The sequence below is a fragment of the Agelaius phoeniceus genome, chromosome 16 (genome assembly GCF_051311805.1).
Source record: "Agelaius phoeniceus isolate bAgePho1 chromosome 16, bAgePho1.hap1, whole genome shotgun sequence".
Taxonomy (NCBI): domain Eukaryota; kingdom Metazoa; phylum Chordata; class Aves; order Passeriformes; family Icteridae; genus Agelaius; species Agelaius phoeniceus.
The window spans coordinates 2,009,109-2,026,144 of record NC_135280.1 but is presented as its reverse complement, the minus strand read 5'-3'; the positions used below and the strand labels follow the sequence as shown (position 1 = coordinate 2,026,144).

General features: G+C 50.8%; 1 protein-coding gene across 2 annotated transcripts in view; it reads right to left on the bottom strand.

The window, feature by feature from the left end:
• The window catches only part of CACNA1H (calcium voltage-gated channel subunit alpha1 H), a 153,552-nt gene extending 136,721 nt beyond the window's left edge, over window positions 1–16,831 (bottom strand). For both annotated transcript variants that reach the window (XM_077186794.1, XM_077186795.1), the window contains exons 1-2: window positions 16,457–16,831; window positions 15,905–16,211 (exon numbers count right to left, since the gene is read on the bottom strand). In XM_077186794.1, coding sequence (XP_077042909.1) covers window positions 15,905–16,193 — 289 coding nt within the window. In that variant the 5' untranslated portion in view covers window positions 16,194–16,211; window positions 16,457–16,831. The remainder of the gene's footprint in view (window positions 1–15,904; window positions 16,212–16,456) is intronic.
• Window positions 16,832–17,036: the final 205 nt, after the last annotated feature.

Genomic DNA, 17,036 nt, shown 5'->3' with positions numbered 1-17,036 from the left:
TTCCATGCTTTTTACCCTCCTCCTCCTCAGCCTTAAATCCCATGGGATTTTAGATGATTCCCAAACATCCCAAAGGGAATAAAGCAGGATTTTGGTCGTGGCCAAATCCTTGGGTCCCAGCAGGTTTTAAACTCTCCCATTCCCAGCAATCCCTTCTCCCTGAAGGAGAGATTTTTTTCCCAGGAAAAACAACATGGAAAAGCAGCAGAGGAAAAATTCCTGCCTGCTGAGCACCTGGTTTCTCTTGGAAAAGGCAGAAATCCCTGATTTTCCAGCAGAAATCCCTGATTTTCCAGCAGAAATCCCCGATTTTCCAGCAGACACCAGGAATGTGCTGGCAGTGGTGTCATGTCTAACACAAAGTGACATCAGGAATGTTTTCCAAGAGCAAAAATATTCCTCGTTTTCCAACTGGGACACAGCCTGGCCTCGTTTCAATCCTGCTCTGACCTGGCTGTGACCAGGGGTTGAACTCCTGGGAAAAGTGGAGCAGGGAAAGGCAGGAGAGGGGATGGAAGGATAAAGGGAAAGGAAAAATCAGGTGGAAGCGTCACAGGGGAGCAGAGACAAGAGATTTTTTTGGGATTTAATGGACACAGCCTGGGAAAGCAGCGGGGAAAAGCAGAAATCCCACATCACCCACAGCACCAGGGATTGTTTTCAGGGATAAATATTCCATTTCCAGGAAAAAATCATCCAAATCCGGCATCTCCACAGCCAAAATCTAAATTTTACCAAAGTTTAAAACCAACTGAAAGAATTCAATTCCGAAAGAAATTGGCTTCCCAAGAGTGAGTTATCCCTAAGAAAAACCAGGATCAGCAGGAAGCTCCAATACCAAACTGCAAACAGCTCCACACATTCTGGAGTGGGGATTTCCAGAGCCTCTGAACCCAAATATTCCCAAAATCCTCAGCATCATCACCCCATGGGAGACAGGAGCCAGCCTGAAATGAGCCCAAAGCAGCTCCCAGGCCCAACAAATCCCTCCCATCCACAAAATTCCAGCTTTTCCCAAAGCCAGGTTTGCAGGATGTGTGGGAGAGCATGAGGCAATAACGTTGGATTTTAAGATGCTTTTCCTTCTCCAAACAAGCCAGAAAATTCCTGAGAATGGGAATTCGACTGAAATTTAACTCTGGGATGAAATTCCCAGCTTGTTCTAAGCAATGAATTCTTTTCAGTGCCCACTCCTGGGATCTCAGGAGGATTTGGGAAGTGATCCAAGGTTCCTGGAGAATGGGATGCTGCATGTTCAGAGGATATGGATGGGGCTTCTGTGCCACAGGGAAAGTTTAGATGGAATACTGGGAGAAAATTCCTGGCTGGGAAGGTGGTGAGGCCCCAGATTCCCAGAAAATCTGTGGCTGCCTCATCCCTGGAATTGTCCAAGGCCAGGTTGGACACTTGGAGCACCCTGGGATAGTGGAACAAAATGATCTTCAAGGCCCCTTCCCACCCACACCATCCCGTGATTCCATGAATTCTCCAGTGCCAGCCAACCCCAAACCCCACATCCCCATCCCTGATGGGTCAGCCTGGTTTTCCACTTTCTCCAGAGGAAATGATCCCATTATTATCCCCAGCAGAGCCACCGTTCAAGTGCCAATTCCCATTTCCTTCCCTGCCTTTCTAATCCCAGGGCACTCCAGGGATCAATAGCCCGGGGATGCAGAGGAAGCTGCTCCCAGTCCAATATCCAATAATTATTGGATAACTCAGCCTCCAGCGTGGGTGGGTTGCCAGGTTATGCCAGCACAAAACTCCATTTCCAGAGGGAAAAAAAATTCCCCCTGGGGATGGGGATTTATGGTTGGAGCAGGATATTTCCATCCTGTGAAAACAGGGGCAGGAAGGATGGAAAAGCTTTGGTTTTCCCACTTCTCCTCCTTCTTTTCCTTAGGACAGGAGGAGCTGATACCCATGGATACAACACCGACATATCCAGGATCAAATCCTGCCCTAATTATCCCAAATCCACCATCACAATCCAGGGGTGATTCCATTGAACTGAGAAGTTTTGGATGCTACCATTGGTCCAGAGTAATTCCAGAGTGGTTTGGAATTGGCAGGGACCTTAAAGCTCATCCAGTTCCAACGCCAACACTTCCCATTATCCCAGGCTGCTTCAACCTGGATTTGGGCAATTCCAGGGATCCAGGGGCAACCACAGCTTCTCTGGGAATCTGTGCCAGTTTCCCTCCTGGATCAGAGGGAATATTCCTCTTCCTTTCTGAGCCAACCCCAGAAAATCAGGGAATTCTGAGTCTGCCAGCAGGAATTCCAAGTGTGATCCCTGCAGGTGCAGGTTTTGGATTGCACAAAACAGGGATCCATGGAGAGATCAACTACCAGAGGTGGAAGCTTTGTACAGCCACAAAAAAAAAAAATTGGAAATACTCCTAAAAATGTCCAATCCCAAGAATTCCTGCATTCCCTGGGTTCTCCTTTCAGCTTTCCAATACAGCAACAGCAAATTCCAAGCAACTCCGAGGTGGGAGTTTGACAATGACAAAAGCACTGCTTGGGATTCCGAATTCCCAAGGGCTCCTAATTCCAGCTGGAAGCTGTTCCAGGAGTTTGGAGCAGCTGCAGAAATCCTGGGATGCTGCCACTGTTTAGATTGGAGCCCTGCTGGGAGGTTTCTCCAGGAAAAGCCCCATATATGGATGACCCAGGGAGAACAAAGGACAAGGAAGGAGCAGGATTTGGGATCCTCAGCCAAGGAATGGGGCTGGATGTGTCCCCCCAGCTCCCTCCAGGCCATTCCAAGGATTAACAGCTTCTCCCTCCTCCCAGATCCTGATAAAGCTGCCGAAATTCCCAAGTTTCCTACGTTTCCCCTCGATCCCAGGATCCATAAATAGCCCTGGCATTTCCAGTGGCACATCCTGCCTGTGGAAATTGGATTGCAAAGGGAAATTGGCTGGAGTCCTTGCTGAATTCCCGTTTGTTATCCATCTTTTCCGATGTCCTACCCTCCAAACCCCATCAGAACTCCAGGTGGGGAGGTGAAGTCGTTAGGAAAGATTTCCTGACAAACCTCGGGAACACCGAAGGGTTCCGGGCATTTTTCCCCTTCCATTGGACAAGCTCTGACATCTCCATGCTCTTCCCAAACTTCTCCTTGGAGCCAATCCTGCTCCTTCCCTTGCACAGGAAAAGGCCAAGGTTTGTGTGGAATCACTTGGTTTTATCCAGGATTCATCAGATTTTGGAGGAATTTTGCTTAAAGAGGGGAAAATTTAAATATTCCTGGAGTTCTTTATCCTTTAAAAGCTTCCTCCCCCCCAGGAAAGGGGAATGGCTTTAAACTGGAAGAGAGGAGGTTTCAATGGGTTTGGGAAGGAATTCCCAGCTGGGGAGTCGAGGGGATGGGATGGAATTCCCAGAGAAGCTCTGGCTGCCCCTGCATCCCTGGAGGTGTCATTAGAGTGGTCACTGTCCCTGTGCCGAGCCAAATCCATGGATTTCTTATTTTCCTTATCCCAACATCAGCCTTTCCTGCTTAACACGGGGAGGATGGACCATCCAACCATAAAAAAAAGGAAAGCCACCAAAATGGCAAAATCCGACAATGAAATTGAGATTAAAAATAAATAATGATGGATTTTTCCACGAAATACCTGGATAAAAAAAGGCTTCTGGGAGTCCAGATCCACATCTGGGAAGGGCTGGAAGCTGCCTGGGATGTTTGGAGCCGGCGCTGACGTGTGGGATGAGTGACATTGGATTGGGGACATGGAATGGGATCAAGTGATCCCAACAATTTATTGGGAATCAATGAGGCTGCACAGATTGAACAGCATTGCCAGATCCCCATGGAACTGCAAATGGATCAGGAATGCTGGGGATATCTCCCCCAATTCCTCTAAATCCTCTTTCTTCCCTCTGTTTAGTGTGGAAAAGCTGCCTTTTCCAGGAGCCTGACTGGTTCATTCCCTCGGAATTAAGGGGAAAGGGAAATTCAGAATCCACACAGTTAATGGAAAAAGTTCTCCAGGATGGAGGGGATGGACCCAGGAAGCTTCACTGACTCCCTTGATTTTTTAGGAATTTGGATTTTTGATCCTTGGCCGAGGATGCTGGGAGAAGGATGAGGGCAGGGAGCAATTCCTGGATTTATCTGGAATTCAACTAAGTCAAGGGGAAAGGACAAATTCAAGCAAAATATTCCTCACATTCCATTCTGCATTTCCAGGCTGATTTTTAATTCCAAATCCCAAAAAAAACCAAAAAAGCTTTAAAGCCCCTCCCACACAGAATGCAATCGCCCAGGGGAAGAAAAAAAAAAGAGGGATTAGAGCCGGAGGCACACGGATATGGATTATTCCATCCTTTGGCAAATGGAAAATAAATCATCCCATTGGAGCCAGAGGCACGAGGGTGAGGGAGGGGGCAGAAAAATGGGAATGATCCAAAAGGGAATCATTCCAGAGCATCCTTGGGATGGGACGGATGAGCTTCCTGCAGAACCGAGTGCTCCCAGAAAAAAGTGGATTTAAAAGAGGGAAAAAAAAAAAAAAGGAACAACCAACAAATTAAATGGAAAAATCCAACAATGGGTAATTAGCAGATGGAAAAGCAAAGCTGCAATTTAGGTGTCTCCAAAGGGAAATCCCAACAAGTGGCTCCGTGGATTTATTTTCCCTTTTTCCTTTGATCTCGCTGGCTGGGAGGAGAATTCCTACAAAACTGGAGCAACCCAGAGCAGGAAAAACCCGAGCGGAGACGTTCAGAGGCTCCCCCTCTCCTGACCCCTCTTCCCGCCCCCGGGACTCATTAAACAGGAAAATCCCGCGGGATCCAAAGGTTCTGGCAGTGAGCACACTGAGATGTTTTCCAGAGCAAATGTTGGGCCATAAATAATGGATCAGGAGCGGGGCTGGAATGAATGGATTTATCCCTTCCACAGCTCCGGAGTCAGAGGAGGCCGGGATTTCACTGGATTCCAAGTCATCCAAGATTTTTTAGGAATAACCTTATTTTCCAGGCTTTTCTTTTTCAGGTTAATTTCTGGAGTCGGGTGTCTATTCCCAAAAATTCCACATCATCCTATTCCCCCCAAAATGCCAACATCGGGGCTGGCGGTGCTCTGGGAGTTGTGGGACAATTGTGGAATTTGGGAACAGCCCCCAAATCCAGCTCCAAAAGGATCTCCCTGGAAATCACCCCTGCACCATTCCTGGGTGTATTCCTGAGCTTTCCCCATTTTTTCCAGCAATGCATGAGGAATCCTGTCCTCGGATTTTCAATGCAGCCTTGTCTTATCCTGGGATGCCCAACCCTTGGGAAACTGAGCCAAGGATTTCCTTGGAATGACCAAATCCAGGGGTTTCTGGGATTTGGCCTGGTCCAGGCTGCACTGAAGGCTTTGGATCTTGGTCAGGATTTTGCCCAGGCTCCTTTTCCCAATGTCCAATCCATTCCTATGGAATGTGGACAGACCTGCCACCAACTCTTCCCTTTGAGGTGACATCCAGCCCTGTGTCCATGACTTCCTCCGGAATTATTTCCTTCTTCATGAACCAAAATTCCATCCCAACCTGAAATCCTGATTATTCCAGTGGGGAGGAGAAAGGATGGGAGAGACAGAAGTGTTTTTTTCAGGAAAATCCTGGATCCAGCAGACTTTTGAGCCACCCTCATTCTGCCACTGGAATTTCACTGACCAGAACCTCATGGGTCCCACAGATCCCATGCCATGTCCCAAATCCAACTTGGTTTCAAGGACATTCCCAGCTGGAATCTGCTGGAATGAGGTGTTGGGATAAGGGAGGAGATGCCTCTTGTTTGCTTCCACTGATTTTCCAGCTTTCCCTGTAATTCCCACTTCTCCTCGTGACCTTCCATGGAGGACACGCATGGATACAAGAAGAGCTCCCTAAATTCCATTAACTTCCCAAAAATCCCTCTGCCTTTCAATGCAGGCTGCCTGAATTCCCAAATAATGAAATCTCCCGTCAGGATGATATGATCCAAAGTGACATTGGAGAAAGAAAGGGGGGAGGAAAAATAAGGATTAAAAAGGGAGCCAGGGAGAAATGGGTTGTCCTGGCAACTGGCGATTCCTTCCCAGCATTCCCAGATTATTTCATGGAATGAATGTTTTCCAATTAAATTGATAAAAGGTGGAATTTAGCCGAGGGTGACCACTTAAGCTTTAGTTGGAAAAAATTCCCTCTCCAATAATTGGAGTGATTTTTTTTTTACTGTGGAAGGATTTAATCACGGCCTAGATTTGCCGGAAAAGCAAGAATTCCATCTTTTTTTAAATGGAGCCAATTTATTTTCCCTTTAAACAATCCAAGAGGAAATAGGGAATAAAGCCTAAATCAGCACCTCGGATTAGGAAGGAGCAGCTGTGAACCTCTCCCATGGAATGATCTAATTCCAAGGTAATTATCCCGGATTTTTAACGCTCCGCTAAAATCCCAACATCAGCATTTTCGGGATTGACAGGCTGGGAATTCACGCCAAGGAGCCAAGTGGGAACCTGCAGTGCTGCCCAGCTTCTCCTCCAAGGTCAAGGATGCAGGAACATCCTTGGAAAAGCTGCCAGAATCCATAAATCTCCCTCAAATCCAACCTTTCCTCTCCAGGCACCACCGGGAACCCGGCACGGAATGGACACGGAGAACAGCGAGACCACAACGGCTGGGAGGGGGCTTCCAGGAATAATTTTGGGAAAAAAGGCAGAGCAAGAAGCACCAGGCTGGGTTTTAAATCCCTGAAAATCCTCCTGCTGTTGGAATAGTGCTGATCCTCCCGGGATTCCAGGGTGGGTTGAGCCGGAGCCTCTGGAAATGCCGGAAAAGTGTTTGAACTCCAGGAGCTCTGAGTTAAACAGTCCAAATGAAGATCCAAACATTCCAGGCTCCCTGGCAAAGCCACCCATTCCCAAGAAGCCTTTGGAAAACAAGGAATCCACTGGAGATGGCCACGGGACAGGAAAACCTTGGATAACGACCCCGAGTGACCTTCCCTGGATTGAAAGAGAAACAAACCCAACTTTCCTTGGAAAAGCAGATCCTCGGAGTGCTGCTCATCCAGGGAAATCCATCTGGACCCAAATCCATTTGGATTCTTTGGGAAGAAGGGAAGAGCTCAGGCTGGGAGACAGAAATTTGATGGAATCTTTATCATCCAAAGGGCACAGAAAGCCAACAAAGAAAGGGAAGGGGAATTTTTCAAAGGAATGAGCAGATCCCCTCATGCCTCATTATCCTGCCACAAAATTCCCACTTTTCCCAGATTTTTCTACCAGAATTCCAAGGTCAAGGGGATCCCCTAGTGCCTCATTACCCCACACCACAAAATTCCCACTTTTCCTGGGCTTTTCTCCCAGAATTCCAACTTCAAGGGCAGGGCGAGGAAGAGGAGGCAGCAAAGAGCACATGGGAGATGAGGGCTGGATTTGGGATAAAAAATCCCCAAAAAAAGACAGAATCAAGTTGGGAATTTTTACTTCAAGCATTCCAAAAAAAAACTCTTCTGGAGTAGCAGGAATTTTTTTTTTCCCCACTAAAAATGGCCAGGATGATGGAAAAAGGAGCTTTTTGTGCCCTTCCAAGGCGGTGGCCTGGGAGGGATCGGCGCCATCCGTTGCCATGGGAATGATATTCCCAGGAAACGCTGCTGGAGGTGGAGAGGAAACCCCAGAGATCCATTAGCAACAGGTTGCTATGGCAACGGCTCCAAGCTCATTAATTCCTCCTTTCCTTCTCCCCATCCCAAATAAAAACCAAACCCAAAGCAACTTTTCCTGGGCGGGGGGTGGGAAATCTTTCAAGAATTTCACCAGGAATGCACAAGGACGAAGGAACAGCACCAAAATTCCCACTTGCGTCCCCAAATCGCCTTTTCCAACCGGGATTTCAAATGAAATTAGGATTTTAGGGATTATTCCCTTTTTTTTGTGGCCTGAGGGCTGCTCCCACAGGGAAAAAATGAGGTTTTTCTATGAAAACCGAGGAAAAGCAAAAAATTCCATGGTTTTCCCCTCACTCTGTCCCCTCACGTCCTGCCAAGCCTCAATTCCTTGGGTAAATTTGTTCTCCCTGGATTAAAACTGGGAATTCCCTCCTCCTAAAATAAAAAACCTGGATGGTTCCAAGAGGAACAGGACGTGGAAAAGATGGGAAAAGGGAGACGAAGGAGGATGAGATCCAAACTCTGGCTTGGAATTCCCTCCTGGCACTCCCAGGAAACACAAACACTCCTGGAAAACCCCCTGGCTGGAGCTTTTCCAGCACTTCCAGGAAATCCCGTTGTCCTGTGGATATCTCAGCTCAGGTAGGAGAGGAATAGAGCAAATCTGGAAAAAACAGGGAAGGAAATGGACTTTTGATAAAAACGTGAAAAATTCGCTGCTTTAACAGCAAAATTCCTGGGAATGAGGGAAGACTCGGAGCAGAACTCTCTTAGGAGCTGCTAAAGGCAAATTCCCTGGAAATTCCACAGTCTGGGATCAGGCAGCACAGGGAATATTAAAATATTCCTGTTTTTCCAGCCCAGCTGAACTTTTCTCCATTGTCACCACTTGTTCTCAACCGGAATTGAAGGGACAGCAATGCTTGATCCCCGAATTACAAAATTCCCGGGAAATTCTGTCCCTTCCATCCTTTTATGCCTCTTTCAATCCCCAGAATTCCAGGCAGGATTCAATCCATGGAATTTGTGCTGCAAAAGAGCCTTTTCCTCACTTTCTTTTCCTCCTATTCCACAGGTTTTTCCTCCAAATTAAACCTCTGGAATTCCAAAACCTTTCCCAAATCAGAGCTAAGCCCAACCCCACTCCCAGGATTTTTCCTACAGAATTCAAGGAATTAGGCAGGGCTTGGAATATGAAGTGTTCCAGAGGAGTTTTATAATGATTGGGATTTCTCTCCAAGCCTGGTCTGGGCTACAAGGAATGCTCTGGGACACCAGGAATGCTCTGGGAATCCAGGAATGCTCTGGGAATCCAGGAAGGAAGGTGGAAAATGCTCAGATCCCAAGCACTGATCCCAAAAAGCATTGCTAGAAAATCTGGGATACCTGGATCAGATCCAAAGGATTTGTGTCTAACAGAGGCAGTTGAGGGGAATATTCCAGCATCCATATTCCAAAGGCTGGGAGGAGCTGCTGGCTCTGGCCTGGGCCACCAGTTTGTGAACTGGGATGGAGCAATTCCAGCCATTACAAAGGGAATCCAGCCCCACCCCTTTGGAGGGAATTCCATAATTCCTGCCATTGGCCCAGACTTCTCCAGACCTCTGCAAACAGCATCTGGAAATTCTGGACTCACCAGGATGGAGATCCAAGCATTAATTCCACATTTAGCCAGGTTTCTTCCAACCTAGAGCAATCCCATTCCTGGTAATATTTATGGACAGGTAAGAACTTCCAAGTTTTTCCTAACACCGAGTCTGAAGGAGCTCAGGACAGGATCTGGGTGAAAAAATGGAGCTTTTGGCTTCCCAACCCTCTGGAAAGGGCAGCACATCCCAGAATTCCAGAGAAACTAAGCCCACAGGATGCACAGCCAGATCGAGCTCATCCCTCTTGGCAGCCCCAGCCCTGGAGCCTTTTTAGGGATTCTGGTCCAGCATTCCCAGGCAGACAGAATCCCAGGGATGTCTGGAGCAGCAGGAATTGCTGGCACTGGGTTGGAAGGTGCAGAAGTCCTGGAGAACATCCAGCAGGAGCTGGGACCAGGACACACTGCTGGGCCCAGAGAATTCCCTGATGGTTCCCTGATTCCTGAGAGTCCCTGATTCCTGAGTTTCCCTGTTCCCAAATCTCCCTGCTCCCAACTCCCTGATTCCCAACTCTCGGGAAATGCGGGGTTAAGCCAGGCTTTAACTTGGGCCTAAAGTGACTTCAGCAGGGATGATCCTGCCTTGTTTGCCATCAGCTCTATCCCAAGGGATGCTGAAGATGGATTTGGGATCAAACAGCCCCATCCCACCTGAGCTGGCAGCCCCTGGAATGAGTCCTTTCCCAATCCCAAAGAATTCCCGTTTGTGGCACCAAATCCCACATTTTGCTTTGTCTCCCGTCCTTCCCTCCCTGTCATTCCCAATAAAGGAGGTGTCAGTTCCTCCTTCTCTCCACATCCTTGGAGACAGGAGCAGAAATCCATGGAAACACCTGTGTTCTGATCCCAAATCTCCCAGGAATTCCTGGGACAGCAGGAAAATCCAAACAAACAGGCGGAGAGGATCAAAGAGTTTGGGTACAACGAGCTCCACACAAATCCCACGGGACACTCTTCCCAAAACATCCCTGTCTGTCACATCCATCCAACATCCTCCATCCCTTGGGAATGGGGCTGATATCCCAAAAACCCACACTGCAACTCCTGCTTCCAGCAAGATCTCCCAGGATTTTTGGTATCTGGGCAAATCCTCCCCACCGGGACGGAGGGAAGGGATTGGGAGCAGAGACCCGGCTGGAATCCCTGCCTGGAATAGCTGCACACACACAGAGCCATCCCATTCCTCTGGAATCTAGGGAAAAACAGCCAAATACTGGGAGCATTGTGAGCTCACACAATTCCCATCTGTCCATGGAAAGGGGGAAAATGAGATCCCAGAACCGAGCATTTCATCCGCTGCCAAATCCCTGCTCCTGCTGCAGTGCCCAGACCGGATTTTTATCCGGGGAAAAAAAAAAAGAGGGAAAATTGTCTTTTCCAGCTGCTTTTTGTCAAAGTTCCCCAGACCACTCCAAAGTGGCCATTCCCAGATTTCCAGGGAGGTCAGGAAGAGCCCTGGACACAGAGCTCGTCACCCTCGAATTCCCTTCCCTTGCTGCTTCAGGAAAAGGATTGGAAGTTCTGGAATTAACTCCCAGCTGGGATCATGGAATAACCCTGGAGTAACTTCCCTCCTGTCCCAGGCAGCAAAATATTCTCTCTAAAGTGTCTTTTCCTTAAAATCCCAATGATTTTAGGGATTGGGGATTTAGGGATTTGCCCCAAGCAGCAGCTGCTGCCTCAAGAATCAAGAGCAAAACCCGAGTTTCCAACATCTGTGTAAATATCCAGAAAATGTTCCTTGCATGAGGAATTCCAGCCTTGGAATGCTGGGCAGGCGCTCCAGGGGACAGAATTCCGAGGGATTAAAGGAAAACACACCTGGATGGCTTTGGATGGGCATCCCTGGGATTCCTCCTGGATTTCCAGCAGCCCGAGGAGATCCCAGACTGGGAACCAGAGGGGAAATCCAGGGAAAACTCTGAGTGGGCAGCAGGAATTCTTGGCTGCAGCAGGGATTGGGAAACAAATCCCAAATCCGTGCAAAACCAGGGAGAAAATCCCAATTCCCAGTTTATTTACTGCCAACAAGAGTGATCCCAGTTCCAATGGAATTGTCCCACTTGGAGCTTGGAAAAGTCAGGATTTGGCTCCCAAGGGATCAGCCCAAGCCCTCAAACACAAAGCCAAGGGAATGGTGAGTTTAAATCAATCTAATCCCATTTTTCCATTAAATAATCCCTAAAAACACCCCAGAGAAGCTGGATGATCATTCAGGAAATATCCATGGAAAATTTGGGATCCCACTGTCCCAGATCCAACCCTAGGGATGAGCTGGAGCCTCGGATTTGCTGCATTCCCAGTTCCACTCCTGGGATACATTAGCCCACATTTCCAAGGAATTTGCCATCCTGGAATGCTGGAAATACACCTGGACTCAATCCACATCCCAAAATTCCAAACCAAACTCCAAATTGGAATGGGATTTGTTGATTCCCAGCAAATCTGAGGGGAGGAACTGAAGGCAACTGGCAAAGCCAAGTGGAGTCTGGCATTTCCATGGATCCATGCATCCATAAATACCATGGAAAATGGGAATTAGATGCTCTGAAATTAGTCTGGAATAGGGAATAAATTGAGGATATTTCCCAGAGATTATGAGGAATCCTCAGAAAAATCCAATGGGATGAGCTGAAGTTTGACTGGAGGGGAATTTCCAGGGAATATCCAGCCCAGGAAAACTTAAAATAAATCAGGAGAAGAGGAAAATCAGCCCCAAAACCACCCTGGAATCTGTGAAAAACCCTGGATTTGGGCATTCAGAGATGGATAATTCCAGAATCCATTGGCAATAAAACGTGGATTAGGATAAAGGGATCCTAGAAAAGCCAGGCTTGGAAGCAGATTCCCAGTGCTGTGCCTCCCATCCCTCCATCCCATTCTTCCCAGTTTTCCAAAGGGAAAACCCCTTGGAGTTGTCCTGGGATGGATTCCAAGCTTTCCTCCACACCAGAGCCCATCTGGGGTCACATCCATGGCCCAAAAATCCAGGAGCTGCTTCCAACCCCTCCTAAGGACATCCAGGGATTCATTCACCCCATCCTTGCTAATCCCAAATATTCAAGGAAACCCCATTTGACATCCCAGGTTTCCATGGATCCACTTGGGAAAAGCCAGGGAACAACCCTGAGAGGTGGCAAATCCCAAATCCCCACGGGAACAGCACAAAATGCCACCCACGGCCCTCCAGAAATAAACAGACGTAGGAGACCCAATCCGAAGGAAAATAAAGAAGTTTGGTCCCAATTTTATGTGGATTTTAAAAAAGACAACAAAGGGAAATTCAAAGCATGGCAGGGAAACAGAGGGAAAATCCACCCAGGTTTGAGGGAAAACGCTGTTTGGATCAGGGCTTGAATCCCAAAAATGATGTTTGGGTTGTTTGTTTGTTGTGATCTGTGATTTTGGGGTGGGAATTAGGATTGGAGGTGACCCTGAAGCTCGGGAAGAGATTCCTGCACTCAGAAAATCCAGGAATCAATCCAGGAATGCCACTGCACGGCAAAAGCGACAGCAGAGCGTCCCTGCTCGGATTAATTGAATTAACACACTCCTAATTGGTGTTCCCACCCCCCAAAATCAGCACTTTTCCCAACTGGAATATGCTATGAACCCAAACCTCTGGAGGCAGAGCAGGATCCTTCCCAGGATCACTTTTCCAGGTTGTTCTCAGCATTCCTGAAGGCAGCGGCGCCCTTGAACCCCGAGGTGCAGCTCCCTCCATGTGCCCCATCCCCATTTCCCGCTGGTGCCTCCGGCTGGGAATGTTCTCCGGGAATGCTCCCGGCTCTGTAACCGGATCCTGCCCCACCTGTCCCCTCCAGAACCCGGCTCCAGCTTTTTTTAGCCATTCCAAAGCCTCCCGGTGACCCCTTCCTGCTTAAACTCCACACAAATCACGTTTTTTGGGAAGATTCCCACCTGCTCTGGGCCACGGGGCTGGGATAGCTCCGATTCCCAAAAATATCTGGAGTGGCTGGCAGCTCCTGGAAAATCTGGGTGGGAAAGGGAGATCCCCAGGGGGTTCATTGGATGGAATGGGAATTTTGGGTGCCTCATCCAAAGGCAGCTCCGTTCCCAAAGTGTCCCATGGGATCGGCCTCGAGGAGCTGCTGGAAATTGGACCCTGGAGCTGGAATTTCACAGGAGGAGAATTCCCAAACCAGCAAACACAGGAAAAGAGGGATATGGGAATTGGAGGGCACGGAACGAGACCTTCCCCTCTTCCCACCAAATCAATCCCAGTGGGAGCAAGGACAACTTCCCTGGGAAAAACAACCAAAGAGCCCCATCCAAGGAGGGTACATCGGAAAGATCCAAGGATTTTGGGAGCATTCCCAGTTCCCATCCCTCCCTTCCATAAATCCTCAGAAAAACCAAACACCCTTCTTCCTGGTTTATGGATTTGTGCTTCGGGAAGGACAGGAAGAGAACCTAAACCCACAGCCAGAAATTCCCTCTGTGGGGTCTTTTTCCTCTGTGGAATCTTTTCCCTCTGGGAAAATCTCCCAGGAATTCCAGCCCTCACTGCCCTGATCCAGCCGTGCTCCTCCTCCAGCCCCCTCATCCAGCTGCTTCCCAGGTGTCCCATTCCATGGAATTTTTCCCAAGTTCCTGGTTTCCAGGTGCCTCTGGTCCAACACACCCACTCATCCTGAAAAATGTAATCCAAGGATTTGATTTCAGAGACTGGGAAAATGGGAATAAATCCCAGCAAGGAGCTCATCCCTCCTGCTGCCATCCAAGCACACCAGCACTGAAATCCTGGGAATTCTATGGAATTCCTGCTTGGCTGTTAACAAGCCATCCCCATTTCTAGCTGATGTTTTGTTGGATGGGGAAGTCTGGGAAAGGAAGGTGCTCTGCTGGGAATTCCCAAAAGGAAAATCCAAGCCCAGCCTGAGCACACCTGAACCCTCTCCCAAAACACCTCCCTTGGAATTCTCCACCTGCCAGAGGAGATTTTGGGAATGCCAAACCCAGAGACTCCCCCAAACCCAAAGGAAATGACCTTTCCTCCCACAGACTCCCAAAGTTTCCCACCACAAGCACCTGGATTAGGGAATAAATCCATCCTGGCTCACTCCTGCCTGTGACAACACAGTGCCCTCCCCGAGGCCAGCTCCATCCCATTTTTCTTATGGAATTACCGTTCTGTGGAATATTTAAGCATCAACTCCTCCTTTCCACCCTTGCACGTCCAAGTTCCCCCCTCAGGGCTGGAAATCCCAGTTGCAGTTGCCCCAAATCCCTTTTTTTCCAGCATCCAGGCTCTCGGGAATGCTGGAATGAGCACCCAGGATGGCACTGGTGATGTTAGGCCTGGCTTAACCAGCAAGAAGCACTTTAGGAAGAGGAATTTAAGCCCAGATTTGCTGCAAGCAGAGACTTCACCCAACAAGAGCAGAACCAAGAAATCAGCTGGGGCCAAGGAGCTCCATTTTCCAGAGAAAAGAAATCGGGAAAGGGATTTTTCCCAACTAAATCCAACCCTTAATGAATCCCTGTGTGTTTTGAGGGATCACTACAGGACCAAAGTTGGTCAACATTTTGTGCAAAACAAAAGCAGCCCCAAATCCATAAAAACTGTGGGATTTTCCCTCTGATTATTCCTGCAGCTCCCAGCCCGGGGCAGCATTCCCGGAGGGAATGTGCAATTCCTGCTGGGGAGAACCAGGGGTTTGTGTGGGGAGCTGAGGCAGATCAATAATCAGCTTATTAATAAATAATGGGCTTAATAAATTAATAAATAACGGGGAGAGAGGCAGGCAGGGATGGGGGGCTGGGAAAAGCAGGAATTCTCCACACAATGCCCGTGCTAAAAGCTCACTTCCCAAAGATTCCGGGCACAAACTGACAACTCTCGCTCGCACCCAGCATTCCGGGGAAAATTCCATCTCCTGGATGTCACGAGCCAGAGGAAAACGCTGCTGGATGATTATTTAACATTCCTAAAGCCGGGAAAGGACACCGGGAACGGCGGAGATTTAAGGGATTCACTGTTCCCTTCCTTCCCTGCAAGTTGCAGCAGAACAAAAGCGGAGGGGACTTTTCGGGAATGTGCCTTTCCCAAAGCAACTCCAGCTCCATTTTTCCCCGTCGGGAAAGCTCCCGTGCACTCGCGGCTCTTATATAAACAGCGGAGGGGCTGATCCCCCCCCGGCAATCCAATAAAACCAAGGTCGCCTTTGGAATTGCGAGGATTCCCATCCCGGCGAGCCGCGAGTGGAGTTGAGGGATTTTTTTTTATTTTTTTCCCGCTGGGAATTTCGGGGGCCGCGGCTCCGCACCCCCCGAGCGGCTCCGTCCTGCCCGTCCCGGACACTCGCACGGAGCCGCTGCGGGACCTTGGCGTGTCCCCAGCACGGGGGACACGGGGGACACTGGGGACACGGTCCCTGCGTGTCCCGCTGCCACAAATGCCCCTCGTCCCCCCTCTCCGAGCCGGCACTGGGGACACACCGAGGACACGCCGGTGGCTCCGTGGCATCCCCGGGCGCTGCCGGCAGCGGGGACGCGCAGCTCCGCCGGGATGCTCTGGCCACGGGGAGGGTCCCGGCGGTGTCGCGGTGTCCCGGGGGGTGTCCCGAGGGAAAGGATATGGGTTACAGACCAGCCTGAGGCACCAGCTGCGCGGGCGGGTGGTTTGCTTGAGGCAGAAGAAGGCGGTGGGTGCCAGCGCCGGGTACGGCACCTGCTCCTCCTCCTCGGAGCCCAGCTCGGCGGGCGGCTCTCGGCCGGGGGAGCCGCTGCCGGAGCCGGAGCCGCTGCCGGAGCCGCTGCCGGCATCCTCGGGCGGCTGCTCGGCGGGGCGGCGCGGCGCTGGCAGCGCCGTGATGGGCACCCGCACCTCGGCCGGGCGCGGCGGCTCGCGGCTCTCGCCGGCGCTCATGGTCGCGGCCAGCGGCACCTGCGGGGCGAGGGCAGCGGGGTCAGGGCCGGGCCGCCTCCGCCGCTGCTGCCGGGGATGCTCCGCCGGGTCCCGGCGCTCCAGCCACAACAAAGGCGGGCGGGGGGAGGTCGAGCCTCCGCCCGGGCGCGGCCGCTCCCGCCCCCCACGGCGAGCTGGGGGTGCCCCCCACCCTTCGGGGAGCCCTGGAGGAGCCTCCTGGCGTTGGATTTTGGGGGATGGCGGATTCTTGGGGGGTTTCCTACCTCAGTTGGGCGGAGCGCGGTGTCCCCAGGGGCATAGCCGTGCCTTGCAGCTCACATGGGACCGGCGACAATCGCGGCTCCGGGGGGTGGCCGAGCCCCCTCCCAGGCACGGTGGCACCCCCAAAATCCAGTGGGGGGGGGGGGGGGGAAGGGAGGGGTTGGGGCTCGGCGTGCGGCGCCCGCCCGCGGGGATGGAGGAAGGCTGGGGAGAGGAGGAGGAGGAGGAAGAGCAGCAGGAGGAGGAGAAGGTGGCGGGGGCCCTTCCCGAGCCTCTCCCGACGGTAAATCCCAAGGAGCGAGGAGGAGGCAGCTCCGCCGAGCTTCGCCCGTGCCCAACAGGAAACTTCGGATTTACCGGGGGAGGAGGGAGAGCGAGGGGAGGGGAGAGCGGGGGCGGCGGGGGCGGGGGCCGGGAGGAGCCGGGGCAGCCCCGCATCGCCCCCTCCCCCGCCTTTGTTCGGGCTCCTGGCGGCGCCGCGGGACGGGAGGGCACCCATGGGTGGGGGGCAGCGAGCCGGGGACCCTCCCAAAGCATCCCCGGGCGGGCGGAGAGGATTTGGAGAGGGAGGTGCGGGTTTGG